This window comes from Diplotaxodon limnothrissa, linkage group LG12, assembly GCF_057381915.1.
Source record: "Diplotaxodon limnothrissa isolate DT_005_m linkage group LG12, D_limnothrissa_male_GT1.1, whole genome shotgun sequence".
In the NCBI taxonomy this organism is placed as follows: Eukaryota; Metazoa; Chordata; class Actinopteri; order Cichliformes; family Cichlidae; genus Diplotaxodon; species Diplotaxodon limnothrissa.
The window spans coordinates 1,511,802-1,536,491 of record NC_140607.1 but is presented as its reverse complement, the minus strand read 5'-3'; the positions used below and the strand labels follow the sequence as shown (position 1 = coordinate 1,536,491).

At 43.7% G+C, this 24,690-nt stretch overlaps 1 protein-coding gene across 2 annotated transcripts in view; it reads right to left on the bottom strand.

Annotated features, from left to right (window-relative positions):
- Nucleotides 1-3,218: 3,218 nt before the first annotated feature.
- ydjc (YdjC chitooligosaccharide deacetylase homolog) overlaps nt 3,219-24,690 on the bottom strand; it is a 33,235-nt gene continuing 11,763 nt past the window's right edge. For both annotated transcript variants that reach the window (XM_085367018.1, XM_085367019.1), the window contains exons 2-6: nt 19,202-19,377; nt 11,838-11,997; nt 7,517-7,616; nt 6,763-6,940; nt 3,219-3,798 (exon numbers count right to left, since the gene is read on the bottom strand). In XM_085367018.1, coding sequence (XP_085223144.1) covers nt 3,468-3,798; nt 6,763-6,940; nt 7,517-7,616; nt 11,838-11,997; nt 19,202-19,377 — 945 coding nt within the window. In that variant the 3' untranslated portion in view covers nt 3,219-3,467. The remainder of the gene's footprint in view (nt 3,799-6,762; nt 6,941-7,516; nt 7,617-11,837; nt 11,998-19,201; nt 19,378-24,690) is intronic.

Genomic DNA, 24,690 nt, shown 5'->3' with positions numbered 1-24,690 from the left:
AAAAAAACAACGAAAATACACTACATGAGGTGAGAGGAGGAGAAAAAAACTCCACTCAGACTGAGCTCCTAGTGGGAGAACAGTTTGATAACAGAAAAAACACCTCAGCACAAAAGCACATGACTATCAACACACCACAGAAACACAAGACAAGCAACAGGGGCGGGTAAAGGTGAGAGAGAGCCGGTGTAGGCAGCGCATCCGGCCCTGCAGCATGTCTGCGCTGGTCCAGTTGACTGCCATCTTCCCCGGTAGGGCAAAAGCATCGAAGGCGTTTGGAAAGGGAGGGGGGATGAGTGTGTACATATCAGTGTAAGTGTGTGTGTGTGTCCAGAGTTCAGCTGAGACAGTGTCCTTCGCCCTGCCAGCCTAAGTAAACAGTCTTCCAGCCAACCCAGGTGGCCTTGCATGGGATGGGAAGGACAGTCATAACACAGTCGTTATCAGGGAGTGATTGTTCGGCTCCAGCCTTGGGCCTGCAGCTGGCGCCGTGATGGGGGTCCGCAATTTTGATATTGATTTTGTAAATTTCCATGCGAGCAGCCCAGGAGAATTTTCAGGCTGCTCTTTAACACTCTGACGCTGGTCTCTCAATCTCCCGTTGGAGAGTCGCGAGCCTCCCCATGATGGTATCAAACTTCTGTTCCGTGGTGTTGTCATTCTTTTGATTCTGAGACCTCACAGCTGCAGTGATCCGTTCCGCGATGTTTTCCAACTGTCACTCAAGGGTGTCATTCTGAGCAGGCCCCTCTCTGATGTTTCCCCTCATACGCTCAATGGTGTTGTTTTGAGCCTTCACAGCAGCTGCAAGCGTCTCCAAGGTGTTGACCATATTACGTTCGTTGTGAGAGGTCGCACCTCGTCCCGTCGCTTCGATTCCAGCAGGCAGCCTTGGGGGGGTTTGAACAGCTGGTTCCGCTCTCTTATTTCTCCGATAAACCAGGGCTAAGCCAACGCCGATCAGCAAGAACAACCGTTCACCATAATTCAATAACCCTATAAACCTAATAACCAAATGTGCTTTTAACTCTTCTTAGAATGAGATTTTAACCACTACGGTGCAAAGTTTTTAGATACTGCGTTGATAAAGTACAAGAGATACAATCAGTCAGTGTTTATTCAGCATTCAAGGACAGCAATATTTGCATAGTATTTTTACTGACATGTAGTGCACATATGTTTTGGGCAAAAACATTTTTGAATATTAAAATATGAACATTTGTAACATACAATTGGCAAATTAGCCAATGTAAAACTTTATCTGCCTGTTAAAAAAAGAAGCTAATCTTCTCACAAGCTAGTGTTTGATTTTGAAACAGGAAAAAAGTGGAGAAACAACTGAAAAGACTAACATTTGAATAAAACCTGAAAGCAAGTAAATACTTTCTATGCTGCCTTATGGTAAACTTTGGTAATATTGATAAAGAACAACACTGGCTGATGATGAAATACAGTCAGCTGGCATGGTGACACTGCCAGTATAACCTGCAGGGCTGGACCGGGACAAAAAAATCGGGCATTTTGACTAGAGACCAGCCCACCAGGTATTAAAGCCATAAAGCCTTTGAATGAAAACAAACGCTGCTGTAGGCTGTGGCACTTGGCCAGAGGTGGTGCTGGTTGATTCGAGTCCATGTTAGTGCACAAAGTAAACTGCACGCTTTAGTTGTGAAGCAAAAACACTGAAATCGGGGAAATAAAACGTAGGAGGGGAACGATAACGACGACAAGAGCATCCCGATCGTTGACTCTTGCTGTCCTGTGAACAACATCGGCTTCTGGGTGGCAAATGTTTGGAATCATGTATGATTTTCGTTCCACTTCTCACGTGTGCACCACTTTGTGTTGGTCTTTCACGTGGAAGTCCAACACAATTGATTCATGTTTGTGGCTGTAATGTGACAAAATGTGGGAAAGTTCAAGGGGGCACAATACTTTTGCAAAGCACTGTAAGAAGAGCATGAGCAGACTACTTTCTAAGGAAGCTCAGACCCTATAATGTGTGCAGAAGGATGTTGGGAGGTCTTCTACCAGTCTGTGGTAGTGAGTACCAACGATGCCAGTGCCAGAGGTCCCAGCAGGATCAACAAACTAACCCACGAGTTATACTTGATATATAAAATATAAGTCATGAAAATAAAGATTCATAGATGAAACACAAAAGTCAAAGTGCACTTTTCCCACTGACAACATCCAGATGAGCAGAATCAACTTTTACTTACCTGGATGATTGAAACAGATTTTGTCTTGATGTCTGCTCAGAGTGCAGCGATGTCCTGTGTGAAGGGGCCTTCAGTCGCTTGTATTTATGCCCACTGTTAAGAGGCAGGAAGCCACTGCAGTATTCTCCTGAGCGACAGCTGTGTCACTCAGACGTACGTGCTGGTAAGAGGAAGGAGTCACGTTCTTTCCACAAACTCAACTTTTCAAACAGTTCCAACACTGTGTGTCAGTACGTCTCTGAGCTTCTGTGCAGGATTATCATTAAAACTGTAGTAAACACTGGCACCATCGCACACTCACGCCTCTAATCCAGCTGTGACGGCCGCGCACAGCGTGCCACCTTACAAAATCAAGAGGTGCACAGCTGACCGACGCAACACAAACACTGTGTTCCAGTCCCAAACAGCTTTAAATCCATCACGGACAGCAAACTCACCTGTTCACCTGCAGAGTCATGCACCCTCTAAATAACACAGTTAGTATAAACAGGAGATTTCATCATCAGTTGATTTTTAACATGGCAAACAACCCTGACAAAAAACAGCCAAAACAGACAAACACAGCATCTGTTTTTATTTAGATTTCGTGCAGCTTCCCACAGATGGATGCAGAAAGTCAAAAACTGGCACTTTAAGATAATTAAGGCATTTGTTGTTGGTGATCAGGTTTACGCTGCAAGTGGTTTGAAAGAAACAACAAAGAAAAAAAAGTTCACCATCATTTATTCCTGTTCAGTTCTGATGTTTGATGACAGCAGACAGAAAACGGTTTCAACATGAAAATATGAGCTTTGAAATACAAAGAACATATCTATAAAGACTACTGAAGCTCTCTGTAGTTCCACACATCCAGACCTGAGATAGTTCAAAAGTGTCCCTGCTCAGCAGGTGGAAACCAGGGCCATGAACACACATACAGCTCCTTTATTCTATAATCTGAAAGCTACCAAACATACTTATGATGAGAGCTCTGAACATATGTTGCTGATTATTTTAGTAAAATGATTCATTAGTTTAAAACAGTGTTGCAGTGAACACTGTGCCTTCATTAGACATTTCTACACGGTGTATCATGTGCTGCTCTGACAGCCATCCTCAGGCTAGACTCAGAGCCGGTCATGGACAGTTCCACTCATTAAAGGCTGCTACGAGCTAATTTGATCAGTCTCAGTTTGTAGGGCAGCATAAAGTCGTGTTACTACAAACATCAGTGGTAACTGAGCAACATTTGGAAGCTGAGGGCAGTCACAGGTCTCTGAAGGCACAGAGCTGCACTCTCTCTTGGCAATAGAGAGCCAGCACAGATGGATCTTTGAGAACACTCAGCTCGTGCTGCCTGTCAGCAGACTGGGAGAAGTTGTCGGGGCCCTCTCCACAGCCTCCCTCCTTGGGGTGACTGGGGTACCCCGGGTGGACCATGAGCTCAGCTGTGACCACAGGCTGATGTGAACCCTGCACAGAGCTGGAGGTAGAGGATGAAGGGTTTGCAGCCAAGGCGTAGCTGAGGGCCCTGTGCAGGCTTGGGATGGACATGTTCTGCCCCATGGTGGTCAGTCCCAGGTACACATCTGGCCACCTGTGGAGGAGGAAAATTGTTACGATTCATGTTTCTCATATGTGCAACATCAGAAACTCTCTACAAACTCTCTTGTCCTCCAATTGTCCAGTTTCCTTTATTTAAAGACACTCTCCACACTCTGCCCAGCAGCTCTTTGGAAACTCTAATGAGACACTTAAGCTTGTCACAACATCTTAGCAAAGATACTGAAGTTTTTTGCTAAAGGCAGCTAGTCCTTTACTACGTTTCAGCGTTATGTGTAGAAACTCTGGTTCATCACTGTGTCCTGAGTCAGGTGTCTTTCCTGTGCTTGAGTCACAGGTCAGTGTTGAGTAGCTTCCTCTGAAAACAAGCATCACACTGAACAAATGAGTGAAATGCTGCCAGTGTTCAGAGAAAGACTTCAGACAGTCTGGAGCCAAATATAAAATCTAAGAAAGTGTGGTGAGTTTGGACAGCACTGTGAAACACCACCAGTGACACTTAAGCTTGATGCTTAAACTCAAAGTAACTGTAGAGCTGACTGGGCTCATCTGCACAGACAACAGGACAAAGAGCAGCCAGCAGCCAGCTTTGATGAAGCCTGGAGAATTATTTCTGAGGACTACTTAAAGAAAACACGAGCGCCCCACAGAGTCCGGCTGTGATGGAGAATAGAGGTGGTCACACCAAATACTGACTTTCAGGTCAGAGTTGTGTGAACTCTGGTTTTGCCTTAGGTGTGTTTTTCATGTATGCTCACAAATTTGTTTAATTGCTGCATTTATTTCCTGTTTTTGTAGCAAACTAAGTAAATCTGTCTTTGTTCTAATACAGTAATGTGCAAAAGTCTTGAGCTGTGCCATCGTTTATCTAACAGACATGGAGCCAAAGTCCAGCCCTGCTGCTTCCACAGGACTTCAGAGGGAAGCGTGTGCTGGTAACACATGCACCATATAAACTGATCATCAATAAGTATGAACGCTTCTATAAAAGCAGAAGCTTTTGCAGGTTTGCAGTCAGGTGTGTGTTAGTATAGAAATACAGGCAAAGACAGCAGCACGGATCTGAAAGATCATGAATCACTGCTGCTTATCTTTTCTGCACAGAAGCCACCTCGACAAAGATCATCCCAGGACTGGACGTCACTGCAAAAACACTCCGACTCTACAGCTCTACACGTTCATGCAAGAACAGCAGCATGGGTCAGGTTTGCAAAAACCACAATGTGCTCTGGAAAGCAGTGCTGTGCAGGTCCATACTGGAACCCACTCAGCAGAGTCATGTGTGGGGCTAGTTCAGCTCCAGGAACTTAAAACTACAGAGGCCCATTTGTTCAAACTGCAGAGCCTTTAAAGTTTATTATGCAGAGTAGGTCTCCTTTAAATATACAGCGAACATGAAGCTTTAGAAAATAAAAGTACAACTCACAATATTTCATAGATGAATAAACAATAGCGTGTGTAAAATGTTTCTCAGCATTATTATTGTTTTCAGTTACATTTGTTTTTATGGTACTTGAATATTTTGAAATGCTGGTAATGACTTTTTTAGGATTTCTGTTTCCTGTGTGATAATTCTGGACAATTAAACAATAAGACCGAGAAGTTTCATGTCGTGTGTTCATCATGAAGGTGCAGTTTAAAAGTGTCAGTGTGGGATCAGACAGGGGTGTGTTTCTACTGGAGGGTACACAGACGCTTCAAGCTAGCACGGTGGCGTCTGTTGGCCTCTCCGTGTTGAGGTGCACTCTCAAACGCTGCGTCTGCATCCGGGCTTTGTTTAAATATCGTTTCAGGTTTATTCAGTTTAAACCTCGATAAGGACTCGATCACATTTATGTCCTGACATGTAAAACCTTAGAGATGACCAGTGTTGGGAAGGTTACTTTTGAAATGTATTCCACTACAGATTACAGATTACATGCCCCAAAATGTATTTTGTAACATATTCTGTTATGTTACTCAATGAGAGTAACGTATTCTGAATACTTTGGATTACTTAATATATTATCATGCTTTTTACAGCTACATGAATGTCCTATTGCTGTGATTTATTACTATTACTGCAGGTTACTCTCCACACCAACACCAGCTAGATGTTTAAATCTTAATATAAATGAGTAACAGTAGGTGGACATTAGGTAAAGCTGCACTTTTTGCAGCGACCTCGTGTAGAAAACTATTCCACGCGTATATAAAACAGGTCAGCGGCTCTGAACCGTAGTAAAGGGACCTCTGGCTGATACGTCGGGTTCGTGTCGGCTTGTAGCTGAAAACTAGCTTTACTTTGTTGTCTGGGTCACTTTGCTAGCAGAGACAGAGAGAGGCGTTGAAAGGCTCCAACAGAACTTATTGTTTCACAGGAAACACGAACACAGCGTACAGTCGAGTCTTAACAGCTTACTCACAGCTGGGCTCGTCAGGCTCTCTGTTTGGCTGCAGTGGTTATTATTATATTTACATGCTTCCAGCTCCAGTTTCTGCTCGGTTAAAGCTCCTACTTTTCCTTTTCCTCCCCCCTCGCTCACAGACACATCACGGGTACAGCAGTCCATCCTCCCTGCAGCACGGACTACGCTGCCCATCAGGCTGCATGCTTTAGGGCCTGTAACACTCTGCCTGTTGCCTTCATATTGAATCATTTTTAAAATGACATTATGAGACGCGAGGCTGAGACGCAGACATCAGAGCCTCTTATTGCGTGTTTTGTTTGGGTTTCCACCAGCGGGGAATTACCAAAAATAGAGAGGGCAGAGCCGAACATGTGAAACAGGAAAAGACCGCTGTGTAATCCCTTTATTTCAACAAAGTAACTGTATTCTGAATACCACCCTTTTAAACGGTAACTGTAACAGAATACAGTTACTCATATTTTGTGTTTTAAATACGTAACGACGGCACATGTACTCCGTTACTCGCCAACACTGGAGATGACACTCACTGCATATGTGTGGTTTAATTTGAAGCCTGGTCTAGTCCCAGCAGTTTCATACAAACAGACCTGATTCCATGGCGTCTGAACACTGGGATGGCATCCAGAGCGTCCTTCTCCACCTGCTTGTAGAATTTGTGCAGGTGTGCTGGTATCCACGGGCAGCTGTATAGACCCGGCTCCACGGGAACACGAGTGTAGGGGATCCTGAGATCTGAGACAACCTTCGCAAACACTTCACGGACCTCTGCACAGACGACATAACACGAACATTTCACTGCTGTCATCTTCTTAATGGAGCCAACAGCTAAGCGCTCACTGAACTGAATCCTACATATGGAAGAAAAGCATCAGTGGAACAACAGCTAATAGCAAAGCTCTGCGTTGGAGCACAGCAGGACTTCTCTTTGTTTCTCAGCTAAATTATATTTCTGCCCATATAATCATTGCTCTTTTACATAGCATATTATTAACTACTCAAACTTTTTCACTGGTCTGATGACAGGATGCTTGGTTTGTTTTCTATTATAAAAACATTTTTTAAATTAATGAATCTGATTAGTAGAACCAAAATCAGCTGCCTCAGGACAAACAAACATTAACGGTCTCCTCCCTTCAGTTCACATTTACCTGCTAACTCAAAAGCAGAGACACACAGGTGCACATTTGCATGATTAATCTGTACCATAACTCCATGGGGACGTGTTGGAAATAACCTGAAACATGCTACATCACCACAATCAGCCATCAATGTGTAAATGCTGTTGACTCTAGCAGCAAACAGCAGTTACAGCTTTGTCTCTTCATCCTCTGATCCTCTGACCTGGGAGGACGTGAACATGTTGGTGTCCGTCCATGTGCTCGGGTAGGTGACCATTCAGCTCCACGAAAAGCCCGACCTGGGCCCTCAACTCCAGCTCCACCTTGGAGGAAACAAAACACACCTGGAAACAGCTGTGATGGAGACACATGACTTCAAAGACAAAGGTCGTTTTAAAATCTGAGGCTGGTGTTTTTGCAACTCAGCAATAACAACGTGACAGCTGTACCCAAGTTCAAACTGGTACTGTCTGAAGACGCTTCAGTTTCATTCACATAGTGCTGAATCTCAGCAGTCGCCTTCAAGTGTAAAAATGAAATAACAGAATCCGCCAGCGATCAAACTGGAGTCTGTTAGATCTGCTCGGTGTTATTCAAACCACTGCAGCGCTCTAATCTCGGTAATACTGTGGTCAGTATTGGTGTAGCTCATGAGGCAGAGCGGGTCATCTACTGATTGGAAGGTTGGTGGTTCGATCCCTGGCTTTCTGCGTGCCAAATATGCTTGGGCAAGATACTGACCCCAAGCTGTATGAATGTTGGTTAGGAAGCACTTCTAGAAAAAAGTGCTTGTATGAATGTGGCGTGTTGTATAAAGCGCTTTGAGTGCTCAGAGTGGACATAATAAGTATATATAAGAACCAGTCCATTTTTTCTCTAACTGTAAAATTGTATTTGTAAACGAGGCCATTAATAGTTAACATTCAGTTCAACAGAGTTCAGACGCTCCTTCAGTGCTGAAGGCAAACCTGTGGTTGTTCTTATTCTCTTAAATCAGTGAAAGATTTACTTTACAAAGGGCTCTTTTTAAATAAAGCAACAACCTGTTTTTCCAGGCTAAATAAAAACCTTCTAAATTAACGAGACGCTTTGTCCTCTCCAGCTTACAGGTCATCTGCTTCCATGTGCGTGTCTGAGAGTTACACCTGGGACTCAGGTACCTGTAATGTGAGGCCTTCGTTTGCAGAGGAGCTGCAGCATCCAGAGTGGTACACAGTGAGGAGGTAACACTACGAGATAATCGACCTCTGTGGGAGGAGCTGCTCTGCACTGTGTTTGCATACAGTAATGAAGAGAGTAGCAGTGGAGAATGAAAGTAATCTCCTGTAATCAAATGTATCCCCACTGCTGTGTAATCCATTACTGTAAACTGAAATGTTGTCAAGAAATGATCAGCTGAGACTGTTTTTCAGGAAACACTATTAAATGTTCAGTTTCTGTATGTCTGGAGAAGACAGAGCCCACTATCACTCCTGTCACACTCCACCACCTGACAGGTGGGAAACACAGTCCCACCTGTCACACCATGTGACCTGCTCTCACATACCGCTAACATTTGTTTACCTGTATCTTATATATTTTAAGATATTTTAAGATCATATAAAGATGCATAAAAATGTGTAACATTATGTATTTTATACTGATCTTATTTAATGAATCATTTCAATGTAAGCAGCTATCTCCTGGAAGTTTTCAGTCTTTTGAATATGTGGCTTTACAGCTGAAGGCCCCATCCAAAGTTGCGTTTCTTAATGTTTACAGGCCTCCCAAATACTGCACAGACTTTTTTAATGACCTCAGTGAACTGCTGTCTGTGATCTGTGTTGATTTTGACTGTGTAATTATTGCTGGGGATTTTAACATTCATGTGGACAACCCTCAGGACAAAGGGACTAAAGACCTGAGTAACACTCTGGGCAACTTTGGGCTGACTCAGCATGTAACAGAGGCCACACATAATAGAGGACACACTCTTGACCTACTGATCTCCAAAGGCCTGAGCATTTCAAAGGTTACTGTGTCTGATGTGGGCCTGTCTGATCATTACTGTGTTTTCTTTGAAAGTAAAATCTCAGCCCACACAAATATATCAACAACAGTGATCACAAAACGGTGTATAACTGAACACAGTAGTGCAATTTTTAACCAGGTCTTCCCATTAACACCTGACCTGTCCAGAGGGTCAGTCAATGAGCTCGTCAATAGCTTCAATGCTAACATGTTAAATGTAATGGACACTATTGCTCCCATTAAGGTGAAGGTTATCTCTGGAAGGAAAAAGTCTCCATGGAGAAACTCCACACTGGTGAAAAATGAAAAAAGAGAGTGTAGGAAAGCTGAGCGCAGATGGAGAAAAACAAACCTCCAGGTTCATTATGACATTTATAAAGAGAAACTTCACAATTATAATTTACAACTGAGGAGTGCAAGGAGGTCCTACTTCTCTGACATCATCACTAAAAACAGCCATAATGCTCGGGTCTTATTTTCTACAGTTGACAGGCTAACAAACCCTCCTGTGTCAGTGGCAGCTGAACTTCATTCGACCATGGCCTGCAATGACTTTGCCAAATTCTTCACTGAAAAAATCCAAAAAATTAGACAAGCAATTGGTACATCAACAGCAGATCCAGGATATGTACTGTGTCCACCAAAAAACTGTTTAAACACCATGAAACAGTTTCAACCTATTAACAGCAAAGACCTGGAGGACATCTTAGGTCAACTGAACTCCTCCTCCTGCTGTTTAGATGTCCTGCCAACAAGTTTTTTCAAAAAGGTCTCAAAGACTTTAGAGTCAGACCTGTTACAGATCGTCAACTTTTCTTTATTATCAGGTGTGTTTCCAGAATCACTAAAAACTGCTGTAATCAAACCTATACTGAAAAAGGACAATCTTGACAAGACACAAATGAACAACTACAGGCCGATCTCAAATCTCCCGTTTTTAAGTAAGATCATTGAAAAAGCAGTTTCCCAACAGCTCAGTTACTTCTTAAAACAGAATAATTGCTACGATGCCTTCCAGTCAGGTTTTAGACAGAACCACAGCACTGAAACCGCTCTGACCAAAGTGTTTAATGACACATGTCTGAATACAGACAGTGGAAAAATGTCAGTCCTAGTTTTACTGGATCTCAGTGCAGCATTTGATACAGTTGACCACAACATATTACTCAAACGACTGGAGAACTGGACAGGTCTTTCAGGAACTGTACTAAACTGGTTCAAAACATACTTAGAAAACAGGAAATACTTTGTATCAATAGGTAACTTCACATCTGAGCAGACAAGTATCACATGTGGAGTTCCCCAAGGTTCCATCTTGGGACCCCTTCTGTTTAACATTTACATGCTCCCACTGGCACAGATTATAAACAACAACAAAATAAACTATCACAGCTATGCAGATGACACACAAATATATATCACAATGTCACCAGGAGACCGAGGCCCTGTACAGGCTCTTGGTAAATGCATTGAGGAAATCAATGACTGGTTGTGCCACAATTTTCTCCAGCTAAACAAAAACAAAACTGAGGTAATAGTCTTTGGCGCCAAAGAAAAACGATTACAGGTCACCAGAGAACTTCAATCTATACATCTAAAAACCACAAACCAGGCGAGAAATTTGGGTGTAGTGATGGATGCAGACCTAAACTTAGAAAAACACATTAAGGCAATAACAAAGTCAGCTTACTATCACCTCAAGAATATTTCAAGGATAAAAGATCTGATGTCTCAACAGGACCTGGAAAAACTAGTCCATGCATTCATCTTTAGTAGGCTTGACTACTGTAACAGCATCTTTACAGGTCTACCTAAAAAATCAGTCAGACAACTACAGCTCATTCAGAACTCTGCTGCTCGAGTCCTCACTAAGACCAAAAAAGTGGACCACATCAGTCCAGCTCTGAGGTCTTTACACTGGCTGCCTGTCCGTCAGAGGATAGACTTTAAAGTTCTGATGCTGGTCTATAAAGCTCTGAATGGTTTAGGACCAAAATACATCAATGACCTCCTGACCCAGTATGAACCATCCAGATCCCTCAGGTCATCTGGATCCGGTCTTTTATCAGTTCCCAGAGTCAGAACCAGACACGGAGAAGCTGCATTCAGCTTTTATGCTCCTTATATCTGGAACAAACTCCCAGAAAGCCTCAGATCAGCTGAAACACTCAGTTTATTTAAATCCAGGTTGAAGACTCACCTGTTCTCAGCTGCATTTGAATAAAGCACCAAATCCACACTTTAAGCTTAAATTTCAAAACTTACATTTAACTACTGATTTTATCTACTGTTCTGATTTTATCTGTTTTGATTTTATATACTGTTGTTTGTTTGTTTGTTAATTAGTTAGTTAGTTTATTTGCTTGTTTTATTCAATTTTAAATCATGCTTTTTATTTGTTCTTGTTTCTAATGTCTCTGTAAAGCACTTTGAATCACCTTGTTGTTGAATTGTGCTATACAAATAAACTTGCCTTGCCTTGCCTTGATCTTTATTTTTCACTGACAGTGAAATTCTAGTTTTTAATGTCGTACCTGTTTCATGCTGAGTTCTCCTCTCTTCAACGCCTGACGAAAGCCCATCTTCCCATGGAAGAAGCCATGCTGGTTTACGAGCGTGGAGGACTGCTGGAGGCTCGGACACACTGGTATGCCTTCAGACAGGTTGGCATGCAAGCCAATGGGAATGTTGTGTCTGACACAGGAACAGCACAGCTCTGTTAAACCATGCGATGCTACAACAGGCAAACATTTGTCTATGTTCAAAGGCACAGTCACTCTGTTCTTGATTATAAATACATATAACATCTGTATCGAAATACAGCTGTGAAAGAGAAAATCCACTCTCGTTTAAGGTTTTATGAATCAGGACATGAATCCTTCTTTGAAATAGTCTTTTTGTTTTTTCAACGACTGTTTCACATCATCACAGAGGAAACGTACTGCTTCACAACAGCGCTGCTTTAGTTCATCGAGGTTTGTGGGCGTATGTTTATGCACAGCTCTCTCAAGGTCCTGTCACAGTTGGGTCCAGAGTCAGCCACTGTAACACCTTGGTTCATTTTTTTGTAGATATTCTGTTTTTGATTTGATGGTGTACATGGAAAGAGTAATTGTATGATACAGTGTCAGCCAGGCTTTATTCAGGGACAGATTCAATTCAATTCAATTTTATTTATATAGCACCAAATCACAACAAAAGTCGCCTCAAGGCGCTTCATAGATACAGAGAAAAACCCAACAATCATATGACCCCCTATGAGCAGCACTTTGGCGACAGTGGGAAGGAAAAACTCCCTTTTAACAGGAAGAAACCTCCAGCAGAACCAGGCTCAGGGAGGGGCGGGGCCATCTGCTGTGATTGGTTGGGGTGAGAGAAGGATGGCCTCACAGTAAGCTTTATAATACTGTGGTACACAGAGGAGTTCATGGTCAACTAGCAGTGAGATACCCGGGTCCTATGGCTGCAAAACAAGCTGTAATCATCCCCCAGACTGTCCCACCAATCGCCCTTGGTCTGGAGCACCATGCAGGATCGTACCTCACAGAGTGATGATAGTCATGAAAAAGGTGGTGGATCAGTCCAAAAACATGTAGCAGGAGCTGGTTAATGATCTGACGGCAGTTCGGACCACAGTCACCAACAACACCACGGGTAACGTACTACATTATAATTGTTTGTCCCCCTGCTCAGGAAGACACATTTATAGGCTTGTCTGAAGTTTGCCACTGAACATCTAAATGATTCAGAGAAGAAACTGCTGTGGTCAGAAACTAAAATCAACTCAACCTCAGAATTGCTGAGGTTCACCTAAAGAACACTATTCCCATAGTTCCCAGTGGCCTTTTACTTTGCTCTTGTGCGATGACCTGATCACGGTGCAGCTCCACTGTTACATGTGAGATCAACTGTCATTGTCAATCAATATCCTCATCCACACAACTAATGCCCCCAGCTGAACCAGGGTGTGGTGAACCAGGATCTACGTGCAGCCTGAGTCCACCATTGCATGCCATGCATACCCCCTTGGCACCTTACTGGTACGCTGCATGTCTCACGCAGACCAATGAGAAGTGTTACAGGGCTGGAGATACCAAACACCTGTCCCACATCCATGCACGGTCACTGTCTGTGGAAGTGTCCCTGTCCTCAACAGCCATCGGCTATTGAGGTGTAGTGTCTGTGGCCTCTGGGACCTGAGCAGAAATAGAGGGAGAAGGGTGTTGGGTCCCAGAGCCGCTTACTTGTTCCATCAGTTGTGTCCGCTCCACCGAATCTTGGCCATTACAACGGGTGGTCCAACATCAGTGTCACTGTAATGTCGAGGCTGATCAGTCGGTGGCAACAGACCAACTCCGCTGTGCCCGCCTGAGGCCACTCCATCACTATGAGCTCTGCCAGCCAAGCCTCCCCTTTCCTGGGACCAGGTTGTAGCTTTTGGTTTGCATATTATGCAAGGCCCTTTCCATACGCCAAGCTGCAGGCAGCTGATCTCCATCATGGAGATCAGCTGTTCTGGTCAACCACACCCCTCGCCTGTAGCTGAGCCACGAGCCACACCCCACCACTTTAACTTGAGTAGGTACTGAAAAAGAGTTGTTTATTAACCAAGATAAGGATTCTGCAATCATTCCCTTTAGTTATTTAGTTCTTTGCTTTTCTACTGTACTCAAAGGACTTTACACAACTTGCCTCATCCACCCACTCAGACAAGCACTTCTATTTTTTATGTAAGTGCTTACTAAGTAAAGTGCTCTGACTGCTCAGAGTAGAAAAGTGCTATATCAGAACCAGTCCATTTACTAACCAACATTCACACACACATGCAGCAATGGATTCGTCAGAGAGCAACTTGGGGTTAGTATCTTGCTTTGGGATATTTGACATGGACACTAGAGCAGCCGGAGATCAAACCACCAACCTTCTAATTAGAAGATGACCTGACCGAGGTGCTTCCTTCTTTTAAAGACTATACCAGATTCTAAATTTGGCTCATCCTAAAGTTATCTTATTTTTCTTATTATCTTATTTTCTTTCTATATTGTCTTATTGGAATATCATTCGAACTGTAGAAGTGTAGTCGGATGATAACACACAGAGGAAAGGTTCAGAACTGAGGGGATCAAACTACCAGAAGGCAACATTGCAGACCCGGAGAACAGCTACAAGTTCCTATGAATGCCAAAGGGAAATGGGAACCACAAACAGGCCGCTAAGAAACTTGCAACCGCCAAACACCTGGAAAAGTCAGGCAAGGCCAGAGGAGTCAGCTGAACGGTAAGAACAAGATCCGGGCTATCAACACCTATATCCTGCCGCTAATCAGGTACCCCGCTGGGATGATAAGCTGGCCAAAGGAGGAGATAGAAGCCACTGACATCAAGCAAGAAGAAGAACCATTATGGAAGGACAGGCCCAGGATGACATCCAGAACTCCTACCAGTGGCTGGACAAAGCTGGACTGAAAGACAGCACAGAGGCACTAATCATGGCAGCACAAGAACAAGCTCTCAGTACAAGATCCATATAGGCTGGGGTCTATCACACCAGGCAAGACCCCAGGTGCAGGCTGTGTAAAGATGCCCCAGAGACAATCCAGCACATAACAGCAGGGTGCAAGATGCTAGCAGGCAGGACATACATGGAACGCCATAACCAAGTGGCCGGCATAGTGTACAGGAACATCTGTGGGAGTACGGCCTGGAGGTCCCGAGGTCAAAATGGGAGACGCCCCCAAGGGTGGTGGAGAATGACCGAGCTAAGATCCTGTGGGACTTCCAGATACAGACGGACAAAATGGTGGTGGCTAACCAACCGGACATAGTGGTGGTAGACAAACAGAAGAAGACGGCCGTAGTGATCGATGTAGCGGTTCCCAATGACAGCAATATCAGGAAGAAGGAACACGAGAAGCTGGAGAAATACCAAGGGCTCAGAGAAGAGCTCGAGAGGATGTGGAGGGTGAAGGTAACGGTGGTCCCCGTGGTAATCGGAGCACTAGGTGCGGTGACTCCCAAGCTAGGCGAGTGGCTCCAGCAGATCCCGGGAACAACATCTAAGATCAGCGTTAATCTCGTTAAAATGACGTTAACGCCATAACCGCATTAACGGGGCAAATCTCCGTTAGCGAGTTAACACGGATCGCCCCGTGCAGGGGCTGCATGGCGCTAACACGTTAGCGTGCTTAGCTTGTTAACGGTTATGGCGTTAACGTCATTTTAACAAGATTAATGCTGACGGCACAACTTTTTAAACCTCTTGAATTAAAGATAAGATAACCTTTATTAGTCCCACACGTGGGAAATTTGTTTTGTCACAGCAGGAAGTGGACAGTGCAAAAGTTATGAGGCAAAAATTAGAATACAATAAGAATAAATACAGTACACAACTGTACAGAATAGAATAAAATAAAATACTATATACAGTAGAATACAATAAAATAAATATACAATAAGATAAAAATAGAATACAAATACAAATACTATATACAACTGAGTAAAAATACAACGATGACAGAAAGGATTATTGCACTTAGTATTATTGCATATGTATGGATGTGTGTGCTTGATCAGTTAAAGTCTTTATTATGGAGTCTGACAGCAGTGGGGAGGAAAGACCTGCGAAATCTCTCCGTCCCACACCGTGGGTGCCGCAGTCTCCCACTGAAGGAGCTGCTCAGTGCTGTCACAGTCTGCTGCATGGGGTGGGAGATGTTGTCCATCAGGGATGACAGCTTAGCCGCCGTTCTCCTGTCACTCACCACCTCCACTGGGTCCAGAGGGCATCCTAGAACAGAGCTGGCCCTTCGGATCACCCTGTTCAGTCTCTTCCTGTCCCCAGCAGAGATGCTGCCGCCCCAGCAGACCACGCCATAAAAGAAAGCAGAAGCCACAACAGAGTCATAGAAGGTCTTCAGGAGTGGGCCCTCCACTCCAAACGACCTGAGTCTCCGCAGCAGGTACAGCCTGCTCTGCCCTTTCCTGTAGAGGGCGTCTGAGTTATGAGCCCAGTCCAGTCTATTGTTCAGATGAACACCAAGGTACCTGTAGCTGTCCACAGCCTCAATGTCCATACCTTGGATGTTCAGTGGTTGCAGTGGAGAATGCTTGTGCCTGCGGAAGTCTACCACCAGCTCCTTGGTTTCACTGGCGTTGATCTGGAGGTAGTTCAGCTGGCACCAGTCCACAAAGTCTTGGGTCAGACCTCTGTACTCCTTGTCGTCCCCATCAGTGATGAGGCCGACTATTGCAGAGTCATCAGAGAACTTCTGCAGGAAGCACTGGGTGGAATTGTGGGAGAAGTCTGCAGTGTAGATGGTGAAGAGGAACGGAGCCAGAACCGTTCCCTGTGGGGCCCCCGTACTGCAGACGACCCTGTCCGACACACAGCCCTGAGTCCTCACATACTGTGGTCGGTCGGTGAGGTAGTCCAGGATCCAGGTAGTGAGGTGATGGTCCACTCCAGAGTTCTCCAGCTTGTCCTTTAGAACCGAGGGAAGAATGGTGTTGAAGGCACTGGAGAAATCAAAGAACATGATTCTCACAGTGCTTCCAGCGGTCTCCAGGTGAGCGAGGGAACGATGTAGGAGGTGAATGACGGCATCATCCGCTCCAATGCCAGGCTGGTAGGCAAACTGAAGTGGGTCCAGTGATGAGCTTATTAGGCGCCGAAGCTGAGCCAGGACCAACCGCTCCAGGGTCTTCATCAGGTGGGATGTCAGAGCCACCGGCCTGTAGCTGTTGAGGTCCTTGGGGCGTGAAGTCTTTGGCACTGGTACAACACAGGAGGTTTTCCAGAGCTGTGGGACTCTTCCCAACCTCAGGCTCAGGTTGAAGAGGTGCTCCATCACCCCACACAGTTGGTCCGCGCAGGACCTGACGACCCTCGAGCTGATGCCATCTGGACCCGCTGCCTTCTTGCCATTAATCCTCCTCAGTTCCCTCCTAACCTGGGTGGTTGAGAGAGACAGGCTGGAGCCTTGTGTTGAGTGTGTATTGGATGCTGTTGTTGGGGGTGGGGGGGAGTGAGCAGGGTGAGTAGAGGACGTGTGAAGTGTCAGAAGTGGAGCAGCAGCAGTGGGGGTGGGTGAGTCTGCAGCCGATGTTGCAGACTGCCTCATGGCTGAGTCAAATCTGTTGAAGAAATGATTCAGTTCATTTGCCCACCTCACATCCCTCCCAGGCAGAGAGTTCTGCTGTTTGTGGCCCGAGATGGTTCTGAGGCCTCTCCAGACTTCACCAACGTTGTTTTGTTGAAGCTGGTTCTCCATCTTCTGCCTGTAGCTCTCCTTCCCATTCCTTATCAGTCCCCTCAGCTCTCTCTGCACCCTTTTCAACTCCTCTTTGTCTTTGGATTTGAAGGCCCTCCTCTTCTGCTTGAGGACGGTTTTAATTTCTGGGGTAATCCAAGGTTTGTTGTTGGAGAAACACCGTACAGTCCTGGTAGGTACAGTGTTATCCACACAGAAGTTTATATAGTCAGTAATGCATGTAGTAAGGCTGTCGATGTCCTCACCGTGGTCATCACAAATCACCTCCCACACAGTCGACTCAAAACAATCCTTAAGAGCCTCCTCGCTCTCCTCTGACCATCTCTGTACTGTGCGGGTGGCTCCCTGCGCACTAAGGGCTCATACACAGGGACAAGGTGCACCAGGTTGTGATCAGATTTGCCCAGTGGAGGGAGAGGTGATGAACTGTATGCCTCTTCTGCATTGGCATACAGTAAGTCCAGTGTTTTATTGACTCTGGTTGGGCAGGTCACATACTGGGTGAAGGTGGGCAGTGTGGAGTCCAGTGAGGCATGATTGAAGTCCCCTGATATTATGAGAAGGGCTCTCGGTGATTGTGTTTGCAGTCTGCTGACCACAGAGTGGAGAGAGTCACAGGCTGCATCCGCGTTGGCCGAGGGGGGGACATACGCTGTTATCGCGATAACATGCGAGAACTCCCGGGGCAGGTAGTACGGACGCATGCTAACGGCTAACAGCTCAATGTCTCTGCTGCAGAGTTGCTCTTTTACAGTGATGTGCCCAGGGTTACACCATCTGTCGTTCACAAAAACTGCCAGTCCCCCTCCTTTCCTCTTACCGCTGTCTCTGGTCCTGTCCGCTCGCAGCAGCTGGAATCCCGGTAGTGTCACGCTTGTGTCCGGAGTTAGCGATGTTAGCCACGACTCCGTTAGCATCATGATGCTACATTGCCGGTACTCCCTCTGTGACCAGGTTAGCGACGTGAGCTCATCCATCTTATTGGGCAAAGATCTTACGTTTCCAATAATTACAGAAGGAAGAGATGGTCGATAACGTCTCTAAAGCTGAAAGTCTTACTTCACTGTTTGCTTTGAAATTCACTGTGGTCATGTAAAGAGGAAGGAAAAAAAGTATGGCTCTAACTCTACTTTATTTATCCCTGAAACTGGGAAAATATTGTGTTACAGCACCCGAAACATTAAACACAATCCATAACAAAATAGCTTACATGTAGCCGAAGCACTAATAATATAAAAGTGGCAAAACAAAACACTTAAATAAAGCAGTAAAAATATAAATAAATATATAAAAAGCATGAGAAAAGCTAAAGAGAAAAGACAAAAAAAAGCCCAAAAAGTTAAAATAGGTGGTAAAGAATTTCTTTATGTGTCTTTCTGGCAGCAGAGCTTAAAGAGATATATGAGAGAGAGCCGGTGCAGTGTGTAGTGCAAAGGAAAATGAAAGAAAAAAAATAATACCAGAGTTACAAAACGAAAAGACGTGGAAAACAAAGCAAGTCTTCAGAAACTGCCAGGACTAGCAGGAAAAAGTGAAAGATTTCTGGTCTCCTAGACATTACATTATGTACTGTAAATGGTATTTTTGCAGTGTGTTAGATTTTACATATACAGTGTAAGGCTACGCTACCTTTTAGCCAGATCTGCCGCCTGTTTTGCAGCCGAGCCATTAACCAGCAACGAGACATTGGAGATGCCTCCAGCCTGGAAGCAATCCACAATCCCCTGGTTCCTCCTGGGACAGTAGCCAAAATCATCTCCTGTCACCACCAGCATCATTCTGGGCTGTGGCATTATTGCTGGTCTCTGTTGGCGACACACAGGGGACAGATTAACATTCATCATTATGGTGTCCATGGCTAATAATGACCAGGTTGTCCATTATCAGTGAACATGGACCCTGGATCCTCCGACTGTTCCACGTCACACGGTTTATTGATAAGAAAGACATTTGTGGTTTTCAACAGTGCCTTTCATTGCTGCTATAGAACATGAAAGAGCAGTACGTCAGCAAACAGAAGCACATATCTGTCAATACACCAGCCACGTTTCTAAACTAGATGATGGTCTGATTTAAGTTTCTGTGCACATTTTAAGATTGCTCTACATCGCCAGCTGGACTATTAAAAACACATAAAACTGCAAAGTTAGTCTATATTAGCCCTTTGTGGTGATATACTTGCCCGATGCAGCTGCCCGCTCATAATCAATGAAGTGCTGGGAAATCTTTGCTGAGTTACTGCGCTCTGTCTCTCGGTGCCTCTGGAGCTTCAGTTTGGGCTGCATTCTAATATGAACAGCTTCAGTCCGTGCAGGTAAGTACAGAGCATGATGAGCCAGACGAGCTGCTGCTTTTTACAGTGTAAAATTATCTGATCTACCTGGGCAAACACAGGAGCCACCTAGAAACCAAACAGTAACACCTTAACAAACATCTAAGTTGTGTTTACTATTTAGATCAGGTTTGAAAAAACACCCACAACACTCCTGTTAATCTTAGCCCCCATGTCTGTTAACCCAACTATATTCTACAGGTTCATGTTTACCATTATTCCTGAGTTACAAGCAGAGTCTGCACAGGTAGGTCATAAGTTTCTTTTTAAATGGTAACAGTAGTGTCCACAGATCTTTGGTCCAACAGAAGAAGTTGGGGGCCACAGCCTCCAAAGGGCAGTCTCATTCTGTCTTCTGGATCGTGGTACAGCCAGCAATGATCAGCAGACCTCAGAGATCTACCTGGCACATACGGATGTAGCAGCTCACTGATCATGGAGGCATCTGATCATGGAGGGGTCTCAATATGATCAGCACACTTTTAAACTGAGCCCCAAACTTTATGAGGAGGCAGGAAGACATAATCTGTCCACTTTAAGGGGACCCAGTGATAAGCCTGACAGCAGAGTACTGAAACACTGGTAAGTGATCCAGAGAGGACCTGCTCAGGCAAATGAACTACAATAATCAAGATGTAATGAAATAAAGGTATGTATAACCACTTTGATTTCACTTTGAGACACAGTGTATTTACGTTTGTAAAAGAAAACCAACATGTTTTTCCAAACTGAAGCCTGATAAAAGGTGACGCCCAGATTTCTCACAGTGGGGAAAACTAAAGTTTAAAGATGAAGATGAAAGGGGCACAGAGTTATTCAGGATGAATGCAAGTGTGAACATGAACTAAATTAGCAGAAGCAACTAAAAAGCTCCTGTGAAAGAGAGAAAGAAACTCCCTCAAGTGCTGATCCAGACATTCAAACACAAGCTCTAAATGTCTAAGATACCATTAGATTTAAAGATGGAGCTGCCAGGGACGGAAAGACCACAGGGAAGCTTTATACATACAGTGAAAGAAGACACGCAGGGGTTGGTGTGACAGACGAATATGCTAGAGATGGGGTTAGATGATAGCAACTGATCTATGGCGTTATTTTTGTGCCACTATTCTGAACGCACGTAAAAAAAGTTTGCAGGTGCAAGTGTTGTATTTTGAGGAGAAATTTATTTTGAGCGAAGAAAAGCTAAATTTGAGTGAACAAAATTCATTCCTGCGTGTAAAACATGTATTTCAGTGTTTGCTGTTATCCACACACACACACACACACACACACACACACACACACACACACACACACACACACACACACACACACACACACACACACACACACACCAGCCCCTCTCGCTCAGTTTTTGCATTTCACAATGTGTCGCTCGCGCTCTCAACATTTCTGCCTTTCGACTCTTTCTCTACACCGTTATATTTGTGCCACAAAACCAGCCAATCACAGACTTGGATGCAAAAAAATCTGATTGGCTGTTTTGGTCTCCAATCAGCTCGAAATGACGAAATGCAATATCCCAGAATCCATTTGGTCCAAAGCTCAAACACGGCCAGATTCTTACTCTGGATGGCATTACCTTGGCCTCCAGTAACGCTGTGAGGAACCTTGGAGTCATGTTTGACCAGGACATGTCCTTCAATGCACATATTAAACAAATATGTAAGACTGCTTTCTTCCATTTGTGCAACATCTCTAAAGTTAGAAATATCCTGTCTCAGAGTGACGCTGAAAAACTAGTTCATGCATTTATTACTTCCAGGCTGGACGACTGTAATTCATTATTATCAGGAAGTCCTAAAAACTCCCTGAAAAGCCTTCAGCTAATCCAAAATGCTGCAGCAAGAGTCCTGACAGGGACTAGAAAGAGAGAGCAGATTTCTCCTGTTTTGGCTTCCTGTTAAATCCAGAATTCAAAATCCTGCTCCTCACATACAAGGTCTTAAATAATCAGGCCCCATCTTATCTTAATGACCTTGTAGTACCATATCACCCTATTAGAGCACTTCGCTCTCGCTCTGCAGGCCTACTTGTTGTTCCTAGAGTATTTAAAAGTAGAATGGGAGGCAGAGCCTTCAGTTTTCAGGCCCCTCTTCTGTGGAACCAGCTTCCAGTTTGGATTCAGGAGACAGACACTATCTCTACTTTCAAGATTAGGCTTCAAACTTTCCTTTTTGCTAAAGCATATAGTTAGGGCTGGACCAGGTGACCCTGAATCCTCCCTTAGTTATGCTGCAATAGACGTAGGCTGCCGGGGATTCCCATGATGCATTGAGTTTTTCTTCTTCAGTCACTATGTGTTAACAGACCTCTCTGCACTGAATCATATCTGTTATTAATCTCCGTCTCTCTTCCACAGCGTGTCTTTATCCTGAATCACAACTGAATTGAATCACAATAATCAACAGCAGCTTTACTGCTACTCAAGACTTTAACTTTAATAACAGATTTGTCACATTGGTAGACCATAATTTAATGATTGCCTTCCTGTATTATAGCAATTATATATTGTTAGCTATATTGTAGATGTTTGATTTCAGTATCTACAACTACAGTGAATACAATGGTATTTATGTTAGTCCCAGCTTGCATGATGGGGGGTTGTATTAAACCACAATGAAAGTTTTTGTCAAAGTGTTTTTTTCCAACACTTTCACATTCTAATTTTATTCTTTTTCTGTATAACACACAAATTATTTTTAAATTAATCATAAATTACATATTTATTCATTTATTTTCTTATGTTGTAAATTTGCACTGCACAGTCTCTTATTTCTTTTTTGTGTGTTATATTCTGGACTTTCGTGTGACCCTGCATGCTCCATCGGTCTGTCTTTGCTGCTGGAACACATGAATCTCCCCAATGAGGAACAACAAAGGATATTTCTGTTCTACTCTATTTCTATTTGTAAATAATATCTGAATTATTTAAAACAAAAAAAAACTCCCTCAGTGGGTAAATATCGTCAGCTCCCTGACACACACAGACTGATTGCTGATTTTCACAAAGTGGGAAATGGATATACGAAGTCATCACAACTTTTCCAAGTGCCAAAAACTGGAGCGAGAAGGATCATCAAGAAATTCAAAGAGAGCTGAAAGTACTGAACAAACTACTGAGAGATGGGTTTAAAGACCCCAGCAGACAGTAGTGAATGACTTCGCCAAGTTGGGAATTGTAGTCTCAAAGAAGAAAATCACAAGAACCTTAAACAGGAACAGACTGACAAACTGGGAATCTCATCAAGATGGAAGGAATCAAAATATGTCACAGAAAACCTCAAGTCAGCAGCAAAACTACGTCAAGGTCATTGCTTTGTCTTCCAACATGACAACAGCCCAAAACATATGACACTCCTGATGAAGAACTTCCTCTACAGGTCCAAAGTGAACATTACTGTCTGGGCTCCACAAAGCCCTCCTACTGAAGATCTATGGGGTGAACTGAAGAGCAAGGTCCATGCCAGAGAAGCTTGAGAGATTTACCAAAGAAGAATGGGCTGAGCTAATCATTTATTTCCATGGTAGTTAGCTGCACATACCTGATTGTCGTCTACTTCAACAACGGCAGTAAAAAAGAACCAGCTGCGCCATCGAGTATCCGCCAGACAGTCAGCCTCTGAATAGGCCAAACTTTGCTCTGTAGTGACTACTTTGTGTTGTTGTTTTTGTGTGTCGGCTGGAGAGAGTTTACAAATGAGAAGCAAAAAAGAGCCGTCTGATATTCAAAATATATTCAAAGGTGAGAACAGGCTTTTCCCTGCAGCACGGTATGTAATAAAGACTCACTAAGAGAATAGTGGCATTTACCAGAAGTACAAATACTTCATTAATGTACTTAAGTAGAAATTTCAGAATCAGTTATTTATTCTCAATAATCCCGAGTAAACCATCACCAAACTGGTTTAGATCTCTGGAATCGTCCATTTCTAAATTGCTTTGAAAGATAAACCTGTGTATTATCTTAAAAATGCTTCAAAGGACCAAGGATGAAGCTCCTGAACGGGTCCGGGACAGGCTTGCGGACCAGGTGTTCTGGCTGGGCCTGGGAGTTTGGGTTCTGGGTCATGGCTGGGGTTAGGGCTGCTCGATTATGGCAAAAATGATAATCACGATTATTTTCACTGAAATTGAGATCACGATTATTTGACGATATTTATTTAACCCTTTAAGACCTACTATAGAACCAAGTCCACCAGAGCTTATATTTTTTTTTTTACATGCTGTAGTGCCATTTGTGGGAGCATTTCAAGTTGCTATACATCAATACAACTGTTATAGCCCATATTTTAATAATATGTATGCATTAAGTCCATAGTAATTACATAAATTGCAAAAAAGTGCAATAAACTACAAAAAATATTGAAAATCGCTTTTGTTTTGTTTACATATATTTCTACTTGGAGAAATTTAAGAGGCTTATCCCTCAAAACTTTAAATACAATAAAGTTGCAAAAAATAGTTTACAACAACAGGAAATTTATTTTGAGTGTCTTCATAGTTTTATTTTGGAGATACAGCAATTTTTATATACTGCAGGAAAAACAAAAAACAATCCTATGATGCAAATTTGCAAAGAAAACAGCATGTGCATCATTTCACTGTGGGAAGTGTTACGAACAGCTGATAGGATCGGCAAAGCGTGTTTCTGGAATATTATGTTTTTGTTCCTGCAAGCGCTTTTTATGCAGTTTTTGCAAAGCTTTATGTGGAACGAAACCGTGACCGAGGACAAGCTGATGGCATCAGATGTAAGTACAACTCCTCCGGTTTCATATGC